The sequence below is a fragment of the Solea senegalensis genome, linkage group LG7, assembly GCF_019176455.1.
Source record: "Solea senegalensis isolate Sse05_10M linkage group LG7, IFAPA_SoseM_1, whole genome shotgun sequence".
In the NCBI taxonomy this organism is placed as follows: domain Eukaryota; kingdom Metazoa; phylum Chordata; class Actinopteri; order Pleuronectiformes; family Soleidae; genus Solea; species Solea senegalensis.
The window spans coordinates 20,779,501-20,797,348 of record NC_058027.1 but is presented as its reverse complement, the minus strand read 5'-3'; the positions used below and the strand labels follow the sequence as shown (position 1 = coordinate 20,797,348).

General features: G+C 40.4%; 1 protein-coding gene across 1 annotated transcript; it reads right to left on the bottom strand.

The window, feature by feature from the left end:
• Positions 1–216: 216 nt before the first annotated feature.
• On the bottom strand, positions 217–17,848 carry cenpf (centromere protein F). Its single transcript, XM_044030282.1, has 38 exons — positions 17,784–17,848; positions 16,423–16,594; positions 16,203–16,328; positions 15,619–15,689; positions 15,319–15,455; positions 15,134–15,225; positions 14,775–15,048; positions 14,448–14,650; positions 13,936–14,061; positions 13,687–13,815; positions 13,487–13,609; positions 13,232–13,367; positions 13,019–13,148; positions 12,641–12,920; positions 12,231–12,437; positions 11,900–12,108; positions 11,505–11,634; positions 11,017–11,295; positions 9,965–10,552; positions 9,599–9,772; positions 8,579–9,483; positions 8,208–8,419; positions 7,980–8,127; positions 7,728–7,881; positions 7,479–7,569; positions 6,964–7,223; positions 6,765–6,873; positions 6,444–6,649; positions 6,147–6,365; positions 5,862–6,005; positions 5,157–5,346; positions 4,969–5,066; positions 4,689–4,730; positions 3,421–4,551; positions 3,204–3,333; positions 2,098–2,688; positions 1,738–1,859; positions 217–819 (listed from the first exon to the last, which is right to left on the bottom strand). Exons 2-38 carry the CDS (start codon positions 16,582–16,584, stop codon positions 745–747), a joined length of 8,403 nt encoding a protein of 2,800 aa, XP_043886217.1. The 5' UTR covers positions 16,585–16,594; positions 17,784–17,848; the 3' UTR covers positions 217–744.

Genomic DNA, 17,848 nt, shown 5'->3' with positions numbered 1-17,848 from the left:
AACCTTCTCTTTAATTTGGTTGTTTGCCTCCACTGACCATTTCATTTCAGTCCACAAATTTAATTTTTCTGAACTCGTAAAACTCATACTTTTTGACTATTTAATAGGGGTGGAATTTAATGTTCAAGAGTTTTTTACACTCTAAACTGTTAAGCTCCGGACAGACAACAAAAAACCCACTGAGAGCAGAACTGCAGCAAAGATGAGACCGAGAGCTTTGAACTTTGAAGGTTTAGTTAAAAACAGGCTCATTCATCAACTATTTACAATGATCAAGAAAAAAAAAAGAGTCTTTATCTAAATAAAAAAGGATGGAGCTCGATTATATATTTGCTACAAAGAGATAAGAAATAAAAATATCTTTCAAATGTCAGAGCGAAGGATCTACATTAGCTGCCGTTAGCATTAAGCTGATAAGTTTAGTTGGATGAAGCTGTTATTTGCGTTTCATGTACAGAATAAACATCTCTAAGATACTCCAGAAAGAAAGGGACAGTAAAAAAAAGACAAAAGGTAGAAAAAGCGGTAAAAATAAACAGACTCTTAAAGAGTGAAGACGCATGTTTTAGAGCCAAAACTGCTTCAGAGACAGTAATGAAAAATAATGCTGAGAAGAAAATCAGAGTGTGGATGTTTAAGCTGCTTCAGGTGAAAGTTAGATGTTGCTTCTGCAGTGCAGTGAGTAAATGGGTGTATTTCACATGGGCAAGACTGTGTGTGTGTGTGTGTGTGTTAACATTATGTCTACTGAACATGACAGTTGTCTCCTTGTTTCTCCTCGCCGCTCGGGGAAAGACACTTCCTGTCTGCAGAGGGACTCTGAAGGGGAGGAGCCAAAGAACAAAATAACAAGAGAGATTAGGAAAAAGAACAATCGAGTCTGAAGTGGGACATTTATACAGCTCAAAGAAACACGTCAATGTAAGTGGACACACTATAAGACAACAGGGTTCAGTCCAATAAGGGCTGTCCCTTATTGGACTGTTGTTTTTTTTTCTTCTTGACCAGTTTGACTTTAAAACTTTGAGATTGTGTTTTGAGTTCATTTGTTTCAGCTGACCTGACACAAGAAAGAAGCAAACCTGAAGTGACTATAAGGTGTGAGGGTTCAGCTTGAGTGAATCAAAGCTCTCAATGCGGTGATCACATCAGTGTTAATATTTTGGAGGAGGCTGCAAATGAATGAACATATGAGCCCTGATTAGTGTAATAATGCTGAGAAACTATCACTGATCAGATGGCCTCAGTTGAGGAGCCGGTCTCTAATCTGTCCTAAAGACGTACTGCGTTCATGTAGCTCAGGAATGTGGACAATGCGTCCTCAAACCACTGTGATTTTAATCTGAGGAGACATTGAGACCATTCACAGCAGCCTGGTGCCAGTAAAGGAAGCAGCCATCACTCCCAAGGTCAAGTACAAGTAAAAGAAGGTGAAATCTTCAAACTATGAGGCCAACGACCTGGTGTTTTGCACCTCTGGGATTGGACAACTTCATCTCTCTGGTGTGTCAAAGGTGGTTACAAAGATAAAGACGTTTTTTATTTACACCGGTTCTCGTCTTTTCTATCTTGTACCATTTGTACTTTCCTTTTCAAAAAGGTAGCTGCTTCAATTTCCAGCCTGTACATCTCATCTCATCACATAAAGTGTTCACTGTGTATGTTTTTTTCGCTCAACTCACAAACAAATGACGGGCAAGTGCTTCACTCTGTGTGTGTGTGTGTGTAGGTGCTCACCTGGCTGTCAGGTGCAGCTATAAGCCTAGTCTGTTTGGCTGCCAACCGTGGACTAGAGCGCTTCACTGTGGTTCTCCTCATGATGAAAGGACTCATCTCCCCCATAGGAATATCGGCAAAACCTGAGGTACACAGACAATTACATGATTCTAAGATGACAGAGAATCAAAGTCATGATGAAGCTAGTGCTTTCTTTTGCCAACTACTTAGATTCACACTCCTTTTAAATAGTACATTTTATGCATTTACATTACTTAATATCTTACTAACTTTCTTCATCTCAGTTATTACCTAAACACTAACTCTCATTAGTTTGCACCAGCACATGTTTCTCTCTGAATTTTACCACTGGACACGAACCTCTCTGCACCAGTTCTGGAAGTCCCTCTGGCCTGAACTCCTCCTCCTCTTGTTCAGACTTTGCGTTGGGTGTAGCCACAGTGTTGGCTTTGATCTTCTTTGTCAGGTTGTGCAGGGCCTCCTGGGCGCTGTCTTGGTGACCCCGTTTCCCTGAACTTGAGCCATGAGGAGACCTCTGAGGGGTTAAAGGCACCACGTTCTCTGTGTTGTCGTGTATCTTGGAGGAAGACTTCCTTCCTGAGCGCCGGCAGCGAGGAGCACCACCAGTGCTGCCAGAGGGTGTGTTACATTCATTGGCGCGTTGGCTCGCAGTAATCTGTTCCATCCGTGTTGTCAGTACATTGTTAGACTCCTCGAGTTTGTGGACTTGAACCATCAAGCTGCAGTATTTATCCATGCACTCGTCAGCCTCTGTGCTTTTCTCCTCCAGAAGTTTTGTCACTTCTTCCAGCTCCTTTTCCCTCTCTTCTAATTTCCTTGTCTTTACTTCAAGGACTGCCCTCACTTCTTCCAGCTCCTTGGCTTTTTCCTGTGACTCGGGCTTCAGCTGGTTTACACCCATCTGAACGTCTTCAGTGCTGTTTGCATTTTCTGAAACGAAATGTGACTAAAGTAAAAAAAAACAACACATTTTTCTGAACTGGCTCTAGTTCTTACACATTTATAGCACAGTAATGAGCCAGTTTTCTCCACATCACGATGTTCTCTTTGGCTTCATTCAGATAACCAGCCACAAATTTGATTAATGTGTGACTCTTTACAGATCAAATTCTGCATTCACCATCCTGTTCATTGAAACTGTGTGATACCACAGAGTAATGGAAATAAGGTAATATTTTTACCAAAAGAACTGTATAAATTTGTTCAAACACAAACACAAATTTCTTTTCAAGCTGTTCAGAAGGTAAAACATTCACAAGACAAGAAAGGTTTTTTGTGAGGTCACAATAACCTATGATTGAAGAATTTCCTCAAGATGTTCCCGAGATAGTGTTAAAAAAAACCGAAGGGCTGGAAACAGCCTGTAAATAAAATGCCCCAGGTATAATGGCATAAAGATTCAAACCATTTCCAACTCCAGTTACATCAGTTGATGGTGTAGTTACCTGAATTGTCTGACACCTGCTTCTTCTCCTGCTCAAGCCGTTTGTAGTTTTTCATCCAGAGATTCATTTTGCTCAGAGCAGAGTCTCTCTCCTTGGTTAGGCGAGCTGTGCGGGACGTTAGCTCTGACACCTACAGGAGAAGGACAGAGATGTTAAGACCGCAGCATATGATCTCCTTCTCATTTTGAAAAGTGACTGTGGAAAATTGAGTGTGTACCTGTTCATTCAACTGTACCATGGACAGTTTGTGTGTTTCCAGCTCTTTTTCCATCGAGGTGACAATAGAGCGAATGCTCTTTTGTTCCTCTGTGAGTTTCTTTCTTTCGTCTTCTGCTTTTTGTCTCTCTTCCTCAAGTGCAGTCAGAGCTGAGCGCAGGTTCTCTTTCTCCTGTTCAATCACAGTAAGAGATGACTGCAATTCCCGCTTTTCAACATCTAACATTTGTTTCTCCTCCACCACTCTGTCCTTCTCTTGTCTAAATGAAGAAAGTGTTTCTTGCAGCTCAAGTTTCTCCTTTTCTGTCAGAGCAACATGGGACTGAAGTTTCTGGTTTTCATTAATGGCCGTCTCCTTCTCTTGCTCTAGCCTTTCTTTCTCTTCTTCTGCAGATGCAAGAGTACAGCGCAGGTCATCTCTCTCTTTTTCCACTGACATTAAGGTGCATCTCAGCTTGTCTTGTTCCTCTACAAGTTGTTCATTTTTCCCCTCCATCTGTTCTTTCTCCGCCATAAGAGATGAGATAGATTCTACAAGTGATTGCCTATTATCGGTTTCCTCCTCTCCCCTTTCCTTTTCCAAAAGTGCTAAATCTTCCTCTTTAGCTTTTATGGACAATTTAAACTCTTTAATTTCTTCTTCCAAAGACTCAACACAGCTCCTCAGGTTGTTTCTTTCGTTCTCCCACTCATCTCTCTGAGAGCAGAGCCTCTCTCCTTCTGTCTGTAGAAGATGTTTTTCCTTCTCTAGCTCGAACAGCAGAGATTGCACTATGTCTTTCTCCTCTTCCTTTTCTGTGATCTTTTGGTTGAGTGAGATCTCCCTTAGCCGAGAGGTTTCCAGTTGCGTCTGGAGGTCGTCTACCTTTTTGATTTGTTGCTCTGCTTCTTCTTTTGTCCTTTTCCCAAACTCTTCAACCATCGTTTTCTGTCTCTCTTCTTCCTTTTGTCTGTCTACTTCTGCCTTCTCCAGTTTTTGTTCTAGCTCCTCCTTAGTGGCCCTCAGTTCCTCCAACTCCTTGTTTTTTGTTTCCAGCTCTCTCTCCATGTGTTCTTTCTCAGATCGTAGGTTTTCTAGCATGGCAGAGATCTCTGACAGATTCTCACTGAGCTCTCTCTTTTCCTCCTCCACCTAAGATTTGTGAGGGTTCAGAAGAGAAAGAAAGAGTCAAATACATTTCCTTAAAGACCTTTGAGGACATAATCATATTACAACATGGCAGATGTGAGACAGGGTGTAAAACAGGCAAAAACATTAATATAAAATACCTTTCTACTTTCTTCCTCCAACTCAGCTTTGACCGTCTCCGCCTGTGTAAGACAATATCACAACATAAATATAATAAGGGAAATTTAAACCTGTTATTTGTGTAAATTACTTAATACATTAATTTCATTGGGTACAAAAAAAGTTACAATAAAAAAAAATGCTGCATATAAAGCTTGTAAATTATTTTTGAAACACTTTTCTTAGTTGTTTAAATCCTCTTCATATCAAATTCAGACAAGTTCACACTACAAGGTCTTCAGCTTGGTTTTAACAGAATACCTGTATAACAGCTTCCTCTAGACTTTGCTCTGTATCTTCCTTCTCTCGCTCCAAGGCTTCAATGCGATCCTGCAGCGTGTCCGACTTTCTCTGGGCAGCTACAAATACACACATCGCATCGCAATTAGGGCAAAAACATATCACTCAACTGAAGAGGATATTTAATGTCCAAAGACACGAGGAGTCACCTTTGAGCAGTTCTCCCATCTTCCTTTTCTTCCTCTCATCTGACTCAATGCGGACCTGAAGTTTTTCAATGCCAGTCCTCATCTGCTGGACCTCGTCTTGAGTGGAGTTCAGACGAGAAGCAATCTCTCCTTTCTCCAGAAGAGAGGACTCCAGAGACTGTGAGAGACGATTCACCTCTCCCTCTAAAGCCTTTGGGGTTTGGGGAATAGCAGCGAAACAAACAACATTGAGGACTTAAATTCCAATACTCCAATACAAAATATAACTTGCATTACACATGAAAGTGACACAAAATGTGTCAAATTAACTCCAATTCTGTTAACAAAACACTAATTTAAATATAAAATTTAAATGAACTTGTCAGCGTATCAGTATTTAAACGACAACAAGGCTAGTCGTGTTCTGCCAAAGGAGGTGAGACACAATCTTATTTATCCAACAGCAGACAAAGAGCTTTTAGAGTCTCACATCACCAAGCCTGGGTGTTAGTTTCAATGTCAGGTGACATACAAACTGGAGGATGCTCATGCATTGCAGGAACAGCACGATCCTGCAGCCATGCAGCAGCTGCTGCTGTCAGAGTGTTTTGCCACTGGAAAGAAGTAGTTTACCCTCACTTCTGATCTGGAGGTTTCACCCATAATCATTTCTCCACTAGTGCCTGGATATAATACAACATGTTTGGTTTCAAACTTCCCTCTTACCTGTATCTTGCTGACCATGCTCTCAGTGTTTTGATATGCAGAAGTGTGTTCTTCTTTGACCTGGTTAAGACAACCAATTAGCTCGGCTCTCTCTCCAATCTGTTCAGAGATCGCCTGCTCCAGCGTATTAATCTTCTCCAACAGCTTTAAGGGGAGGAGAAAAAAAAAGTATGAAAACAAATAACAGTGTTTAACAAATAGTCTTAATATACCATAATCAGACATGAAATTGGGCCTAGAAACCAAGCCACAGGCTCCTCACACCAACCTCCTAACAAACCTCACCTGCTGCATTTCTGTCCTCAGTTTCTCCTCTGTGCCTTGCAGGGCTTCATACTCTTTTCTTCCTGCTCTGATATCATCCTCCAGAATGGAAATCAGGTGCCTGGTGTCACAGTTCGTCTTCTCCAGACTATTAACTTTATCTTTCCATTGTCCCAAAGTCTGGTGCAGCTCATCACGCTCCTCAGTGCAGGACACAAGCTCAGATCTCAGTTGACTCGTCTGGGAAAAAGAGCAGAGCTTAACAGTGCTGTCTAACCACACTGTTAAAACTGTGAAAGGTTTGGTTGCTAAAATCACCTCTGTCCTGAATGTTTCTATCTGCTGGTTCATGCTTGAACAAGTTCTTTTGAGCGTCTCTATCTCATCTTTCAGTCTGTTCCTCTCCTCCTGCAGCATCTCCAGCTCACACTCCATGCCCAGGATGTGCTGCTCCAGGTTAGCTTTCTCAGAGCGAACCCTCTTCAGTTCACTCTCCTGCTGGAGGAACTTCTCATCCCATCCACCTACACAAGAAAGACAAAAAATCTGATCAATCAGAAAATAGTACAGACTATTAAACTACCATATACTGAAGCTGTGAAATGGTTGAATGACTCAGGAACCAGAAAAACTATTTACCTTTGGCCATCTCCAGTCCTCCCAGCATCTCTATGACATCAGCCAGTTGGCATTTAGATGTTTGTAACTGTAGAGTGAATGTCTCCTTCTCCTCTGACAGCTGTGCCAACTTAATATGAGCACAATGCATTAACTTTTGTAATCAAATAATAAACACATTACCTCATGTAACATTTGTGATTGTGCTTTTCCTTCCTACCTGGTCAGTAAGATCCTTCTTCTCCTCCAGAGCAGCATTTAGTTTAAGTGCAGCACTGTTTGCCGCCTCCCCTGCTGCACTAACTTTTTCCCTTAAGTTTTGAATTTGAACTTCCAGGTCAGAGGTCAGCTCCTTCCTGAGCGTCAGTTCAGAGTTTAGGAGGTCAAAGTCTGAGCGCAAGGTCTGGAGTTCGCTTTGTTGTTTGATGATCATTTCCTTGTAAGGAGTAACATCACTGTATTCCTGTGATGCATCTGTTGCTGTGAGATACAATAAATAAAGGTTATTTTAACATACTCAAACATAGCTGTAATAATTCATGCAAGTTAAAAGGTTTAAGAGATAAAATAAGAATACATCAAATTTGAATCTTAATTCCCAAATTCTAAAGCCCAGTGTTTATATCGGCCAACGAAATGTGTCATAAGTTACGGCGAACGAAAATTCTGCTGAAATATATGTATGTGCCAACATACGGTGACAATTTAAAAGTACTGCACAATTTAATTCCTCACCACAGGATTGCAATTCTTTGGTTTGAGACACTTTGTGGACACCAGGTTCATCATTGGGAACATCTCTGGGAATATTGCCGTCTTCGGAAGCCTGAAAAACAAATGCATCATAAAAACTGACACTCAAGCAGAAGGAAATACTTGGATATACTGTAGATGTGTTAAAATGGGTGACCTGTATCCCCAAGCTTTTGTTAAACCAATACCAATGAGTGACAACAACATCTTGATAGTTGTTTTATTTTATACCTGATCTAAGGGTTGATGTTGGTGTAGTGGCTCCTCGTCCTCATTATTTCTCATCTCCTCTTCATCAGACACATGAGCCTGACCTTCCTTCTCTGGCTGTTCCTGCGTCATCTCCTGATCAAAATTGTCTTCCTTGAGGAACAACTGTACCTCGCTACCAGTTAACAGAGGGATTTGATTTACTGTTCACATGATGAAACACATGGCATACATTACATTGTACGCAAGCAGCTGTGTATTTGTTTTTATTACCTGAAATCCTCCTCTGACTGGTGGGAGAGTTCATGCAGGTCTAACACCACAGGGCTCAGAGGTTCCTTTACTGAGAGAGACTCAGTATTTGCACTTGTATCAAATGCTGGCTCATCATCGATCTGTTCTGCTAACTCCTCTGAGGTAACTGGGACATCAAAAGATGACGTTATATAAATGTATGTATTCAGATTAAAGACACTGCACTGTTTCATGATATTCACTCACCACCAGTTTCTGTTGGCTCAGACTCAGTGTTGCCGATGTTTTCTCCAAGTCTCTGGGTTTCCACTGGTGCTGAGAGTTGCTGAATGAGCCTCTGTTGCTGGTCCACCTGCTCCAGCAGTGACTCGTACTGCTCCTTCAACACAGTCAGCTCCGTCTGTAAGCCAGTGAGTTTGTGATGCAGTGCGGTCTGCTCTGCCTCAAACTGGTGGCTCCTGTAACAAAACACATAATTATAGCAGGTAGAAAGACAGCAACTGTTGAAGCACACGTTCTTGTAGTCCCACATTTAAACTGTGGCAATTTCCTAACAAACCAATCTCTTTATTTAAACTACACAACTACATTTCAGAGAGGACAAAAATGTACTGTACCGCTCTCTTTTCTCCTCCTCCATTGTCTTCTCCCTCAGGTTGAGTTGCTCCTTAAGCTTTTCGTGCTCCTCCTCTGAAACCTGCAGCAAGTGCTGGTTGCACTCATTCTTCTCTTTGAGTAAAGCCACCTCCTTCTCTTGTCTCTCACTGCTTTCCTGTAACTGCAGCTTCTCTTCAGCTCTTTTATTCAAGCTAGTCTGTAGCTTGATGTTGTCCTCAGTCAACTGATTATAGTTCATTTCCAGCTGAAGCTTTTCCTCGACTACTTGAGTCATTTTGTAAACCAAATCATTTTTCTCAGAAGTTAATTCAGTAAGTTTTGTCTCAGGTTTGATCTTCTCTTCATTGATCAGGTGGAGGGTGACATCTAGCTGTGCCTTCTCCTCTGTTACCTGACAAACAGTTGATTCAGCTTCATGTTTTTCAGCAGCCATTTGATGGAGCTTTTCTTCCATTTGCTGCCCGTCTTCAGTTAAATGCTGAACACTGGTCTGTAATTGTTTATTCTCCTCAGATAGTTTGTCTAAACTGAATTCCAGCTGTTTCTTCTCAGCATTAACTTGAATTATTTCATTCATTACTAGCTCTTTGTCATCTGTTAACTCTTTTAAATGAGACTCTAGGCTGTTTTTCTCTTGGAGAAACAGGTTGAGATTGTTCTCTTTGTCTTCAGCCATCTGCCCTAGGATGGTCTCTAACCTTATATTTTCCGCTGTGATCTGATTAAGTTTAGACTCCAATGCAACAACGTTTTCCTCTAACTGGGTTCGTTTAACAGCATCCTCTTCTAGCCGAGTTATTTCACAGGTCCTCTCAAATAAGTCCTCTTTAGCTGTGATGTACTTTGACTCTAGCAGCGAGTTCTGGGACTGGACCTCCTCCAGACGAGATTCCAAAACAGAAACCTGAAAAAGCAACAGAATTAAATTTTATCTCACCAGGGATATTCTCTTCTCTCAACAGGAGCTGGTATAGATGATGCCAAATTTATGATGCTTTAGTTTTATTTTAGAAAACTACCTGGGCTTTGCTGTCCTCCAGCCTGACCTCCATGTCAGACATCAGGCTCTGGTTTTGCTCGAGGTGAGCCTCCAGTGACGCTATAGTCGCCTTCAGTTCCTCCACCTGACTGTCAAAGGAGTTCATGGCTGTCTCGTTGTCCTCTAGGTCCATTTGTAGCATCTCCAACTGGACCTTTATGTGAATAAATAATAAATAAAATCAATGACTCTTTATTTCCTTTATATATCAAAATCACTGGTTCAGATTTCAGAAAAAAATAACCATAAAATCCAAAACAAATTAAGAACCCCAAATCTTAATAGTTCATTAAACACAGCTAACATGTAAAGGGAGAAAAAAAAGAACATTAAATCAGAGACCAACCTTGATTTTGTTCATGGCGACCATCTTCTCCTTTAGCTGCTCTGAGGTTTTGGCATGTGCTGCCTCTGCTTTGTTCAGCCTATCCTTTAGACTCTTTATCGTGTTGTCTCTTTCCTCCAAGCCACAGGAAGCCGCAGACAGAGTCTTCTTCATGGTCTTTATCTCTTCTCGACACAAACTGGACTCTGCTTTGGCAGCAGTAATTGATTTCTTCGCGGTGTCAAGTTTTTCTTTATAGCTCTTCTCTTTGTGGAGGAAATTTTTGATCTCTAAAGTGTGACTCTCCGACTCTTTCATCATCTTCTCTGTGACATCTTTGACTTCTTGTTCCAAAGCAGACATCAGGCTACTTTTCTCAGTCAAGGTGTTCTCCAGGTTGGTCTTGATTTCAACAATGGATGAGTGACTCTTCTCAAGAGCTTCTAGAGACTTTTTAAGATCAGCATGGGATTGGTTCATCGCATCCAGTTCATGCTTCAGGACTGGAAGCTTCTCTGTTGCATCTTTGTTCGCAGCTACCATTTCTTCTAAGGAAGATATTTGTACCAAAAGATGGTCGATCCTCTCACTTTGACCATGCTGAAAGATCTTAACAAAAAGCAGAATATGGATGGAATTATACATGGGTTATTCACACAGGGATAGTGTCAGCTAGGTTTTACATGGAGTTTGCCTTTGAAATGGCTATAATATATAGATTTTATCTATAGAGAAAAAGGTGACAGTAAATAATAAGACAGTTGGTCAATTATAATTAACAGCAAAACCAACAGATACATAAATGCCAACACATGAGACAAATAGCCTAACCAACATGAGGTTTCATGAATGACTATTGTATTTCCTCTAATAAGCCCATATATTTAATGGCAGGACTCTATTGCAAATTTGAATGTGTATGACATTCGCTCACAGCAGGACAATTGATGCAATAGTGAATATAGTGTAGGTACAAATAAAGATGACATATGTGCTGTTGTTGATAAGTGCATTGAAATTACAAAAGCCTAACACTGAATCAAAATCAACATCAAAAAAATACTTCCATCTACCTCTGCTTCTTTCTTCAATCCTTGTGCAGCATTTTCCAGCTCATCCCTTTGTTTCTCCACAGATAAAATCTGAGCTTCTGCCTCTTTGAGCTGCTTTTCCCACTCTTCTGTCTGGCCCTTCTGAACCTTTAGCTCATCTTCCAATAGTTTGAGGTCTTCCGATTTCTTATCCAACATCTTTTTGTGTTCCTCTTCATTTTCTGTCAGTGTCTTTATTTCTTTCTTCAGCTCGGCTCCCAGTTGCTCCTGAACCTTAAGGAACTTCTCTGTGGAGCTGACCTGAATCATGAACAGAAGATACAACTTAGGTTTCTACTGGTAATGAAAAAATAATGAAATGACAGGAGAAAATATTTGGTTTAAGGTGCATGATTTTCTCATGTACCGTAAAACCCTATAAAGTTGTATCAGCTCCAAAGGAAACAACAGAATGAGCAAACAAGATATCTAATCATTAAATAATTATATTACAATGCAGTATAACGGACCTGGTTTTTGGTGAGCAGCAGCTCTTGTTGAGTCTCCTCCAACTGCAGCTTGATCTGCTCCATCTCTTCAGCCTTTGCTGAAACAATATCTTCACACTGCTGCAGCAATGCTGCCTTCTCCTCTGTCCACCTGGGAGAGACATGACAGAAGCTGTTTTCAGACATTCAGTTCAACCATTTTGTAGAGTTTGCTGCAGCTATTTTTCAGGGTAAGTTGTGCAAAACAAAAGCAGGAACATTTCCAGAAATTTAAAGTGAGGGGAAATGTTTCTGCTGTATTCTCACATGGGCTCATTCTGACGTTTTATGGAAATGTGTCTTAGAAAAAGCCCAAATCAACATATAACATAAAGGTGGACTGATGCAGAAAATTATGAAGTAAAAAAAAAACTCACCTGAGACTTTGTGCCTCCAGCTGTGCAGTGGACTGATCGAGGCTTTCTCTCAGCTGACTGATCTCAGCCTGGCCCAGTTCAACCAGCTGTTCTTTGGAGTGAACCAGATCACAGGCTGCCTGGTGCTCTTCCTGGAGCTCTGTGTTTCTCCTCTCAGCTTGTTCTGCTCGAGTCATTTCTTTCTGCAACTGTAACTCCAGGTCTTTCACCTGTTGAAATAAAAAAATATATATGTATGATACATATTTCTTACACATTTTCAACATGTAAAACATCTTTAAACCTAGAAATTGTAATCGGTAAAAATGATATAATCAATTCAAAAAGTCACCTGAGCTTGGAGTTGAACCACTTGGACACCAATATTCTCCAGATCTTTGCTGTGTTTCTGTCCAGCCTCAGAGAGTTGAGACTGCAGCTGATTGTGCTCGTGCTCTTTTTGCTCCAGATCTGTGCACTTGTTGAGGAGTTCTCCCTTCAAGGAGTCAATGTGAGCAGACAGACTGGACTTATCTCTCTCTACACCCACAAGCTGCTTCTATAATGACAACGGGAAATAATACTTTTGTTTTTTTGTTTGAATTTTGAAGCTCATCATGTTTCTTATTCTTTAAACAGATTCTCAAAAGTTACAGAGATAACAGAAGGAAAACATGGATTATTTTCACAATAAATTACCATTCTGCGGGCAGGAGAATGGTAATTGATCTGCATGAACATATAGAAGCCAATACACCTTACCTTAAGTTCATCATTAGACTGATTTAGCGAGTGAAGACTCTCCTCCAAGCTGCTAATTTTGCCTGTGAGGTCCTTTTGCATGGCTTCACTTCCATTGATCAACGACTCCTTCTCTTTCTTCCACTGCAGCAGAGCCTCATGTTCTTGTTTCGCTTCCTTCAACTCATTCTGACTGGCAGTTAGATTCGATTTCAGGTCTTGGCTTTCTTTCTCTAGTACTGTCAACCTGTTGGTCAGCTGCTCCACCTCCTGCTTCTGTTTCTGCAGTTCACTCTGTAATCTACAGTGGGATTAAAATATATTCCCTGTTATTAAATCACAGATGAATAAAAGTCTTATAAAAGTGAGCCTCTTTCTCTAAAGTCATACTATACTTACCGGTTATTTGTGGTTTCTGCATCAGAATGTGTCTTTCTCAGGTTTTCCAGCTCACAGGCTGAAGACTGAGTCTGCTGCTCCAGTTTGGACTGAAGTTTTTTAAGCTCTTCCACTTGTCCCTCTGATTTAGCTGAAAAACAAAAAGACAAGTTTAATAACTCCATATCACTCTTCCTCGAATAACTGTCAATGTCATCACTACATCTCCTTTACCTCTGAGGTCATCCAGTTGTCCCTGAGTGCGTTTGAGATTTTGGTCGCCAGTCTTCTTCTCATCCTCCAACTGAGACAGACGCCTGCTGCTTTGGTCAAACTGGGCCGTTAAAGTGTTCTTGTCTCTTTGCAGCTCCTGGCGGGAGAACGAGATTGTTCAATCATTATCTAAGAAGATAGCATTATCTGCAAATTTGCTGGGAGGATGTTAATACACCATTAAAGTAAATTTATGTTTTATTAAGAGCAACAAACCTCCATCTTCTTGCGGACGTCCTGCTCTCTGGTCTGAGTGGCCTGAAGGCTCTGCTCTGACCGCAGCAGTTTTTGTTTCTGTTCCTCCAACTCCTTCTCCATCTGACTCTTCTGGAAGGACATCTGAAAAGAAGGAATGAAGGGGAAGATTCAAGCACAGGAACAAGAGGTAAATACAAGAACAAGGGAGGGGGGCATACCTTCTCCATGCTGGCCTGCAGGACATTGTAGTCTTTCTTGGCCTGTTGGATCTCTTGTGTTAACTTGGTTCGGGTCTGGTTCAGCTGCTGATCTAAAGCATGATGAGAACTCTGGAGCTGGGCAAGCTCCTGTACAGAAGATAACATTTATCAAACCCTTTTATTAAAATATAAAGGCATGTTTTTATCTGTAGTGTCTGATCAAAAACTAAAACACTGAAACCCTAATGATGATATAAATTGTTGCACCTTCTGACTGTCTCTCTCTTGGTCCTTGAGTTTCTGCTCCAGGGAACGTCGGCAGATTTCGGCGTTGTGCCTCTGGCAGCTCATCTCCTCCGTGACTTGTTTCAGCCTCAGCTCAACTGAGCAACACTGGGAACAAGTCATTCATTTTTGTCAGTTATTTATATCTCAGTCACTGTGTACCTCTCCTGTGAGCCATGTAACTGAGCAGACAAAAACAATCTCCCACAAAATATGTCTCTATGACTATACAATGATCTCTCAGATTGACGATGTCAGTGCAAATGTCAAAAACATGAAAATGTTAGACTTAGTTTAACAATAACGTATTAAATAGAGCAATTGTGTGAGGTTTGTAGTAGGATTGCGAGGAATGTATTCAAATGAACTGAAACACTGCACATTCAATTTGTAACTGTGCTGCAGTTTAGACATCATCTTCTTCGCAGAACGCAAAGTACCCATCAAGCACATTAAAAACATGTATGCGTGTGCACATTGTAATGGAAAACTACCTTGGACTCCACCTGCTGGTGTTTGTCTGTGACCTGACTCAGATCGTGGCTCATTTTGGACAGGTCTCTGTCTCGTTCAGTCAGGTCTTTGCGGGCCTGATTCAGTTGCGTTTGCAGTTCCTGCAGTTTGGAGGCCTGAATACGGACATCCTTCTCATGACTGGACAGATTCCTCTCCAGCTCAGACACACGGCCACGGAGTTCTGTTTTGTTTGTTTTTTTAAAAAAAGAATATGGTAAAAAGTACTGTAAATTCTGCTGTAAATGATCAGGACACTATTTTACAGAAAACTAGCAAACCTCAGAAATATGTTATACATAGTTCACCTTGGTTGAGAGTCTTCAGTTGTTCCATCTGTTGGGAGGATCCACTTGGACTCTGCAATGCTTGGGAAGAGCTCATTCTCTGGCTGGTTTTGATAGGCGTCTCCTCATGAGCGTTCCATATTGATGTCCCTCGCCTCTTCAAAGGCGTTTCCATTGCATCCTGAGATTGGCGGCTCTGAGACTGATTTTGCTGTTGCCATGGGAATATGGAGGATCCAGTTTGGCGGGCAGCGATGTCCTTGTGGCTTACACTGACTGATGACTGATTCAACAACTAGAGAATAACAAGTAAGTAAAGATATCATCCACATAGAATCCAATTTTTCTACAAAGAAACAAAGAAATAGTTATTTACTCACTTTGACCTGCAACACTTTGAGTTCAGTCTCAAGTCTTTTCCTTTCTTCTACTTCCTGGCTGTATTTCTCCTGAAGATCCTCCAATCTATTATCTATAAAATGAACACAGTTTAAAAGAGACTCTCCTCACAAAGTCCCATATACTGTAGATGACAATAAAAACACATTAAAATAAACTGAAGTACCCTGCTGTCGATAGGCTGCCACTGGAGCAGGGGTAGAGAAACTTTTCTGTGGAGTCACGTAAGGCTGAAGCTCAGAGGAGGAGGATGACATGGAAGACGAGCCAGCAGGCTGAGAACGATCCAGTTCACTTTTGTATCTGAGCAGAGAATTAAGCATTTGTTTGTTATATTTTCATCACAAAGGACAATGAATTTAGTGATGAGTATAGTCATTTTAGACAGTGTTTATAAGGACTGGACAAAACACCATATCACAGGAGCTACAACTATATAGATTAATAGATACATAAGTGAACCCACTTCTTGAGCTCCTGTTCCAGTCTATCTATGGTCTTCTTGCAGGAGTTCAGCTGACCATCCAGGTAGCTGACCTAGATTCAAGAGCATCACAAAAATGTAAAAATTCAGGTTAATTTCCTTGTGCATTTTGCATATTTGTGCATATCTGCATCATTTTCTTTATGCCATCACAGTTGTGTCTTTGTAATTTTTGTCCAAATCATCCATCCATCCAGATTTAGCAACATCAGACCAAACCATTGAGACCAAGTGAAAGTATTGTAAGTCTCATATAAAGCCAGTCAACCAATCACTGCAACTCAAATCAGTGAGTGAGGCACAAACATGAAATACAGTGTATAAAGACAGGCAGACAGAAAAGATGAAAGACTTGAAAAAATAAGTGGATGAGTACCAGGGACAGAAAGAGAAAATGCAGTTAACGTTGTTTCATGTGATGAGATGTTTATTACATGAAAATAAACCTCTTTTTATTTTCATTTATTTAATTTTGCATGCATATTTTTCAGTATCATTATTATTATTATTATTACTGGTAGTATTAAGAGTAATAGCAGCAGTAGTTGTATTCCTTCAGTGTTTACCTGTTGCTCTTTGACTCCAAGTTCATGGGCAACCTTCTGACGAGCTTTCTCCAGAGAGTCACATGACTCTACTAAACACTGGTTCTCTCTTTTCAAAGCAGAGGTCTCTGTACGCTCACTATCCACCTGGAAATAGAGAAGCAGATAATGGGTTAATGCTTGGAAAGATTCCTTCAGCTCATTGAGCTGAATTCCATCTTTCTCTTGAGAACTCTCTGACCTTTTGTTTCTGCTTTTGCAGCGCAGCCTCCAAGGATTCCAGCTGAAACTGTTTCTGGGTCCTTTCCTTCTTTGCTTTATCCAGCTGAGCTTCCATCTCCTGGATCTTCTGCAGGGCTTTTGCTGGAAGTCCATCCTTCCACTCCTCCACCGCCCAACTCATGGTTTAAAATCTGATTGGACAGACATCGGTTTATGAACATGGAAAGTACAAAACAACAATACCACTACATGAACAAAGAGTACTTCATTAGGTGACTTAATGTTGACCACACAAACTTGTCGTGCAATTTTGACCAATCTATTTAAATAATAAAACATACAGGGACACAAAACTGATGAATCCCTACATCTCATCAATTGGCTCTGGAACATAGTATGTAAAGTGTTATATATATGATATTATTTAACTGTAATATATAGCATATTATGACAATGAATAGTGCAAACCTATGTGTGCATGTGTCTCTTTTGCTGTTCTGTCATAATTTTCAGAAAGAAGTTTGCCAATTACTGACCTGTGCTGCTGACATTTAACTGTTCTTGTGATATAATACAATTAATTTAGTCAAATTCAATTGTCTACAGTTTGTGCCACTGCTCAATACTCACAGGTGATGCTATGTTGTAAGTCACATTTTGAAGTGATGGTAAAAAGTATGTTGATGTGATGTGTGTGTGTGACCAACACTGATACTGATTAAGTGCATGGTTAAATACAATTATTTATATATATATATATATATATATATATATATATATATATATATATATATATATACATACACACACAGATAGATAATCAGATAGATAGATAAAATTGTATGGTATTGCATATCAAAAAATTAGTAATTAACGATGATACCAACGTCAGTGCTTCTTAACCAGACAGTAATGCAAGATAAGGAGACGCAAGGTAAACAACGACGTTAGCCGATAAACACATAAGTTGTTCATAAAGTTTAACATGCTATGTTAGTTCATGTTAACTTTCCGTGTAAACAGTTAATGGTGGCTACCGTGGCTGGTAGCTAACATGCTAGATTCATTGTCATTTGTAGAACAAATAACGCATTTGAAATATTACCGATGTTGATAAATAAGAGATATAATGTAAATATTACGCTGTCAAATATAAAGAGTAGCTCTATAACTAGATACGTCACCGATATATACAGTAAATTGTTTCTGTCTTACAAAATCTGATTATAAATGTTGACGTAGTTTTGCCAAGTACGGGGACACGTCACGTTATATAACGACATAACTGGTTTAAACATAATAGTTATACCGCCAATGTTATGGAAATGACATATACTAACGCTTAATTACGACTAAAGTGGCTGAAAACAGTTCACTTACTTTGGGCGCGACGCTCCTCTATCAAACGCACACACACAATCACAAATGAAGCTCGCCGTTGGAAA

Bases quoted from the DNA above. Each gene is read 5' to 3' on its own strand.
- cenpf (XM_044030282.1), bottom strand. From the start codon at position 16,584: ATGAGTTGGGCGGTGGAGGAGTGGAAGGATGGACTTCCAGCAAAAGCC. The intron at 16,329-16,422 runs GTCAGAGAGTTC...CTCTATTTCCAG, and splicing joins TGCAAAAGCAGAAACAAAAG to GTGGATAGTGAGCGTACAGA. The intron at 8,128-8,207 runs GTGAGTGAATAT...TTGATGTCCCAG, and splicing joins TGAGCCAACAGAAACTGGTG to TTACCTCAGAGGAGTTAGCA.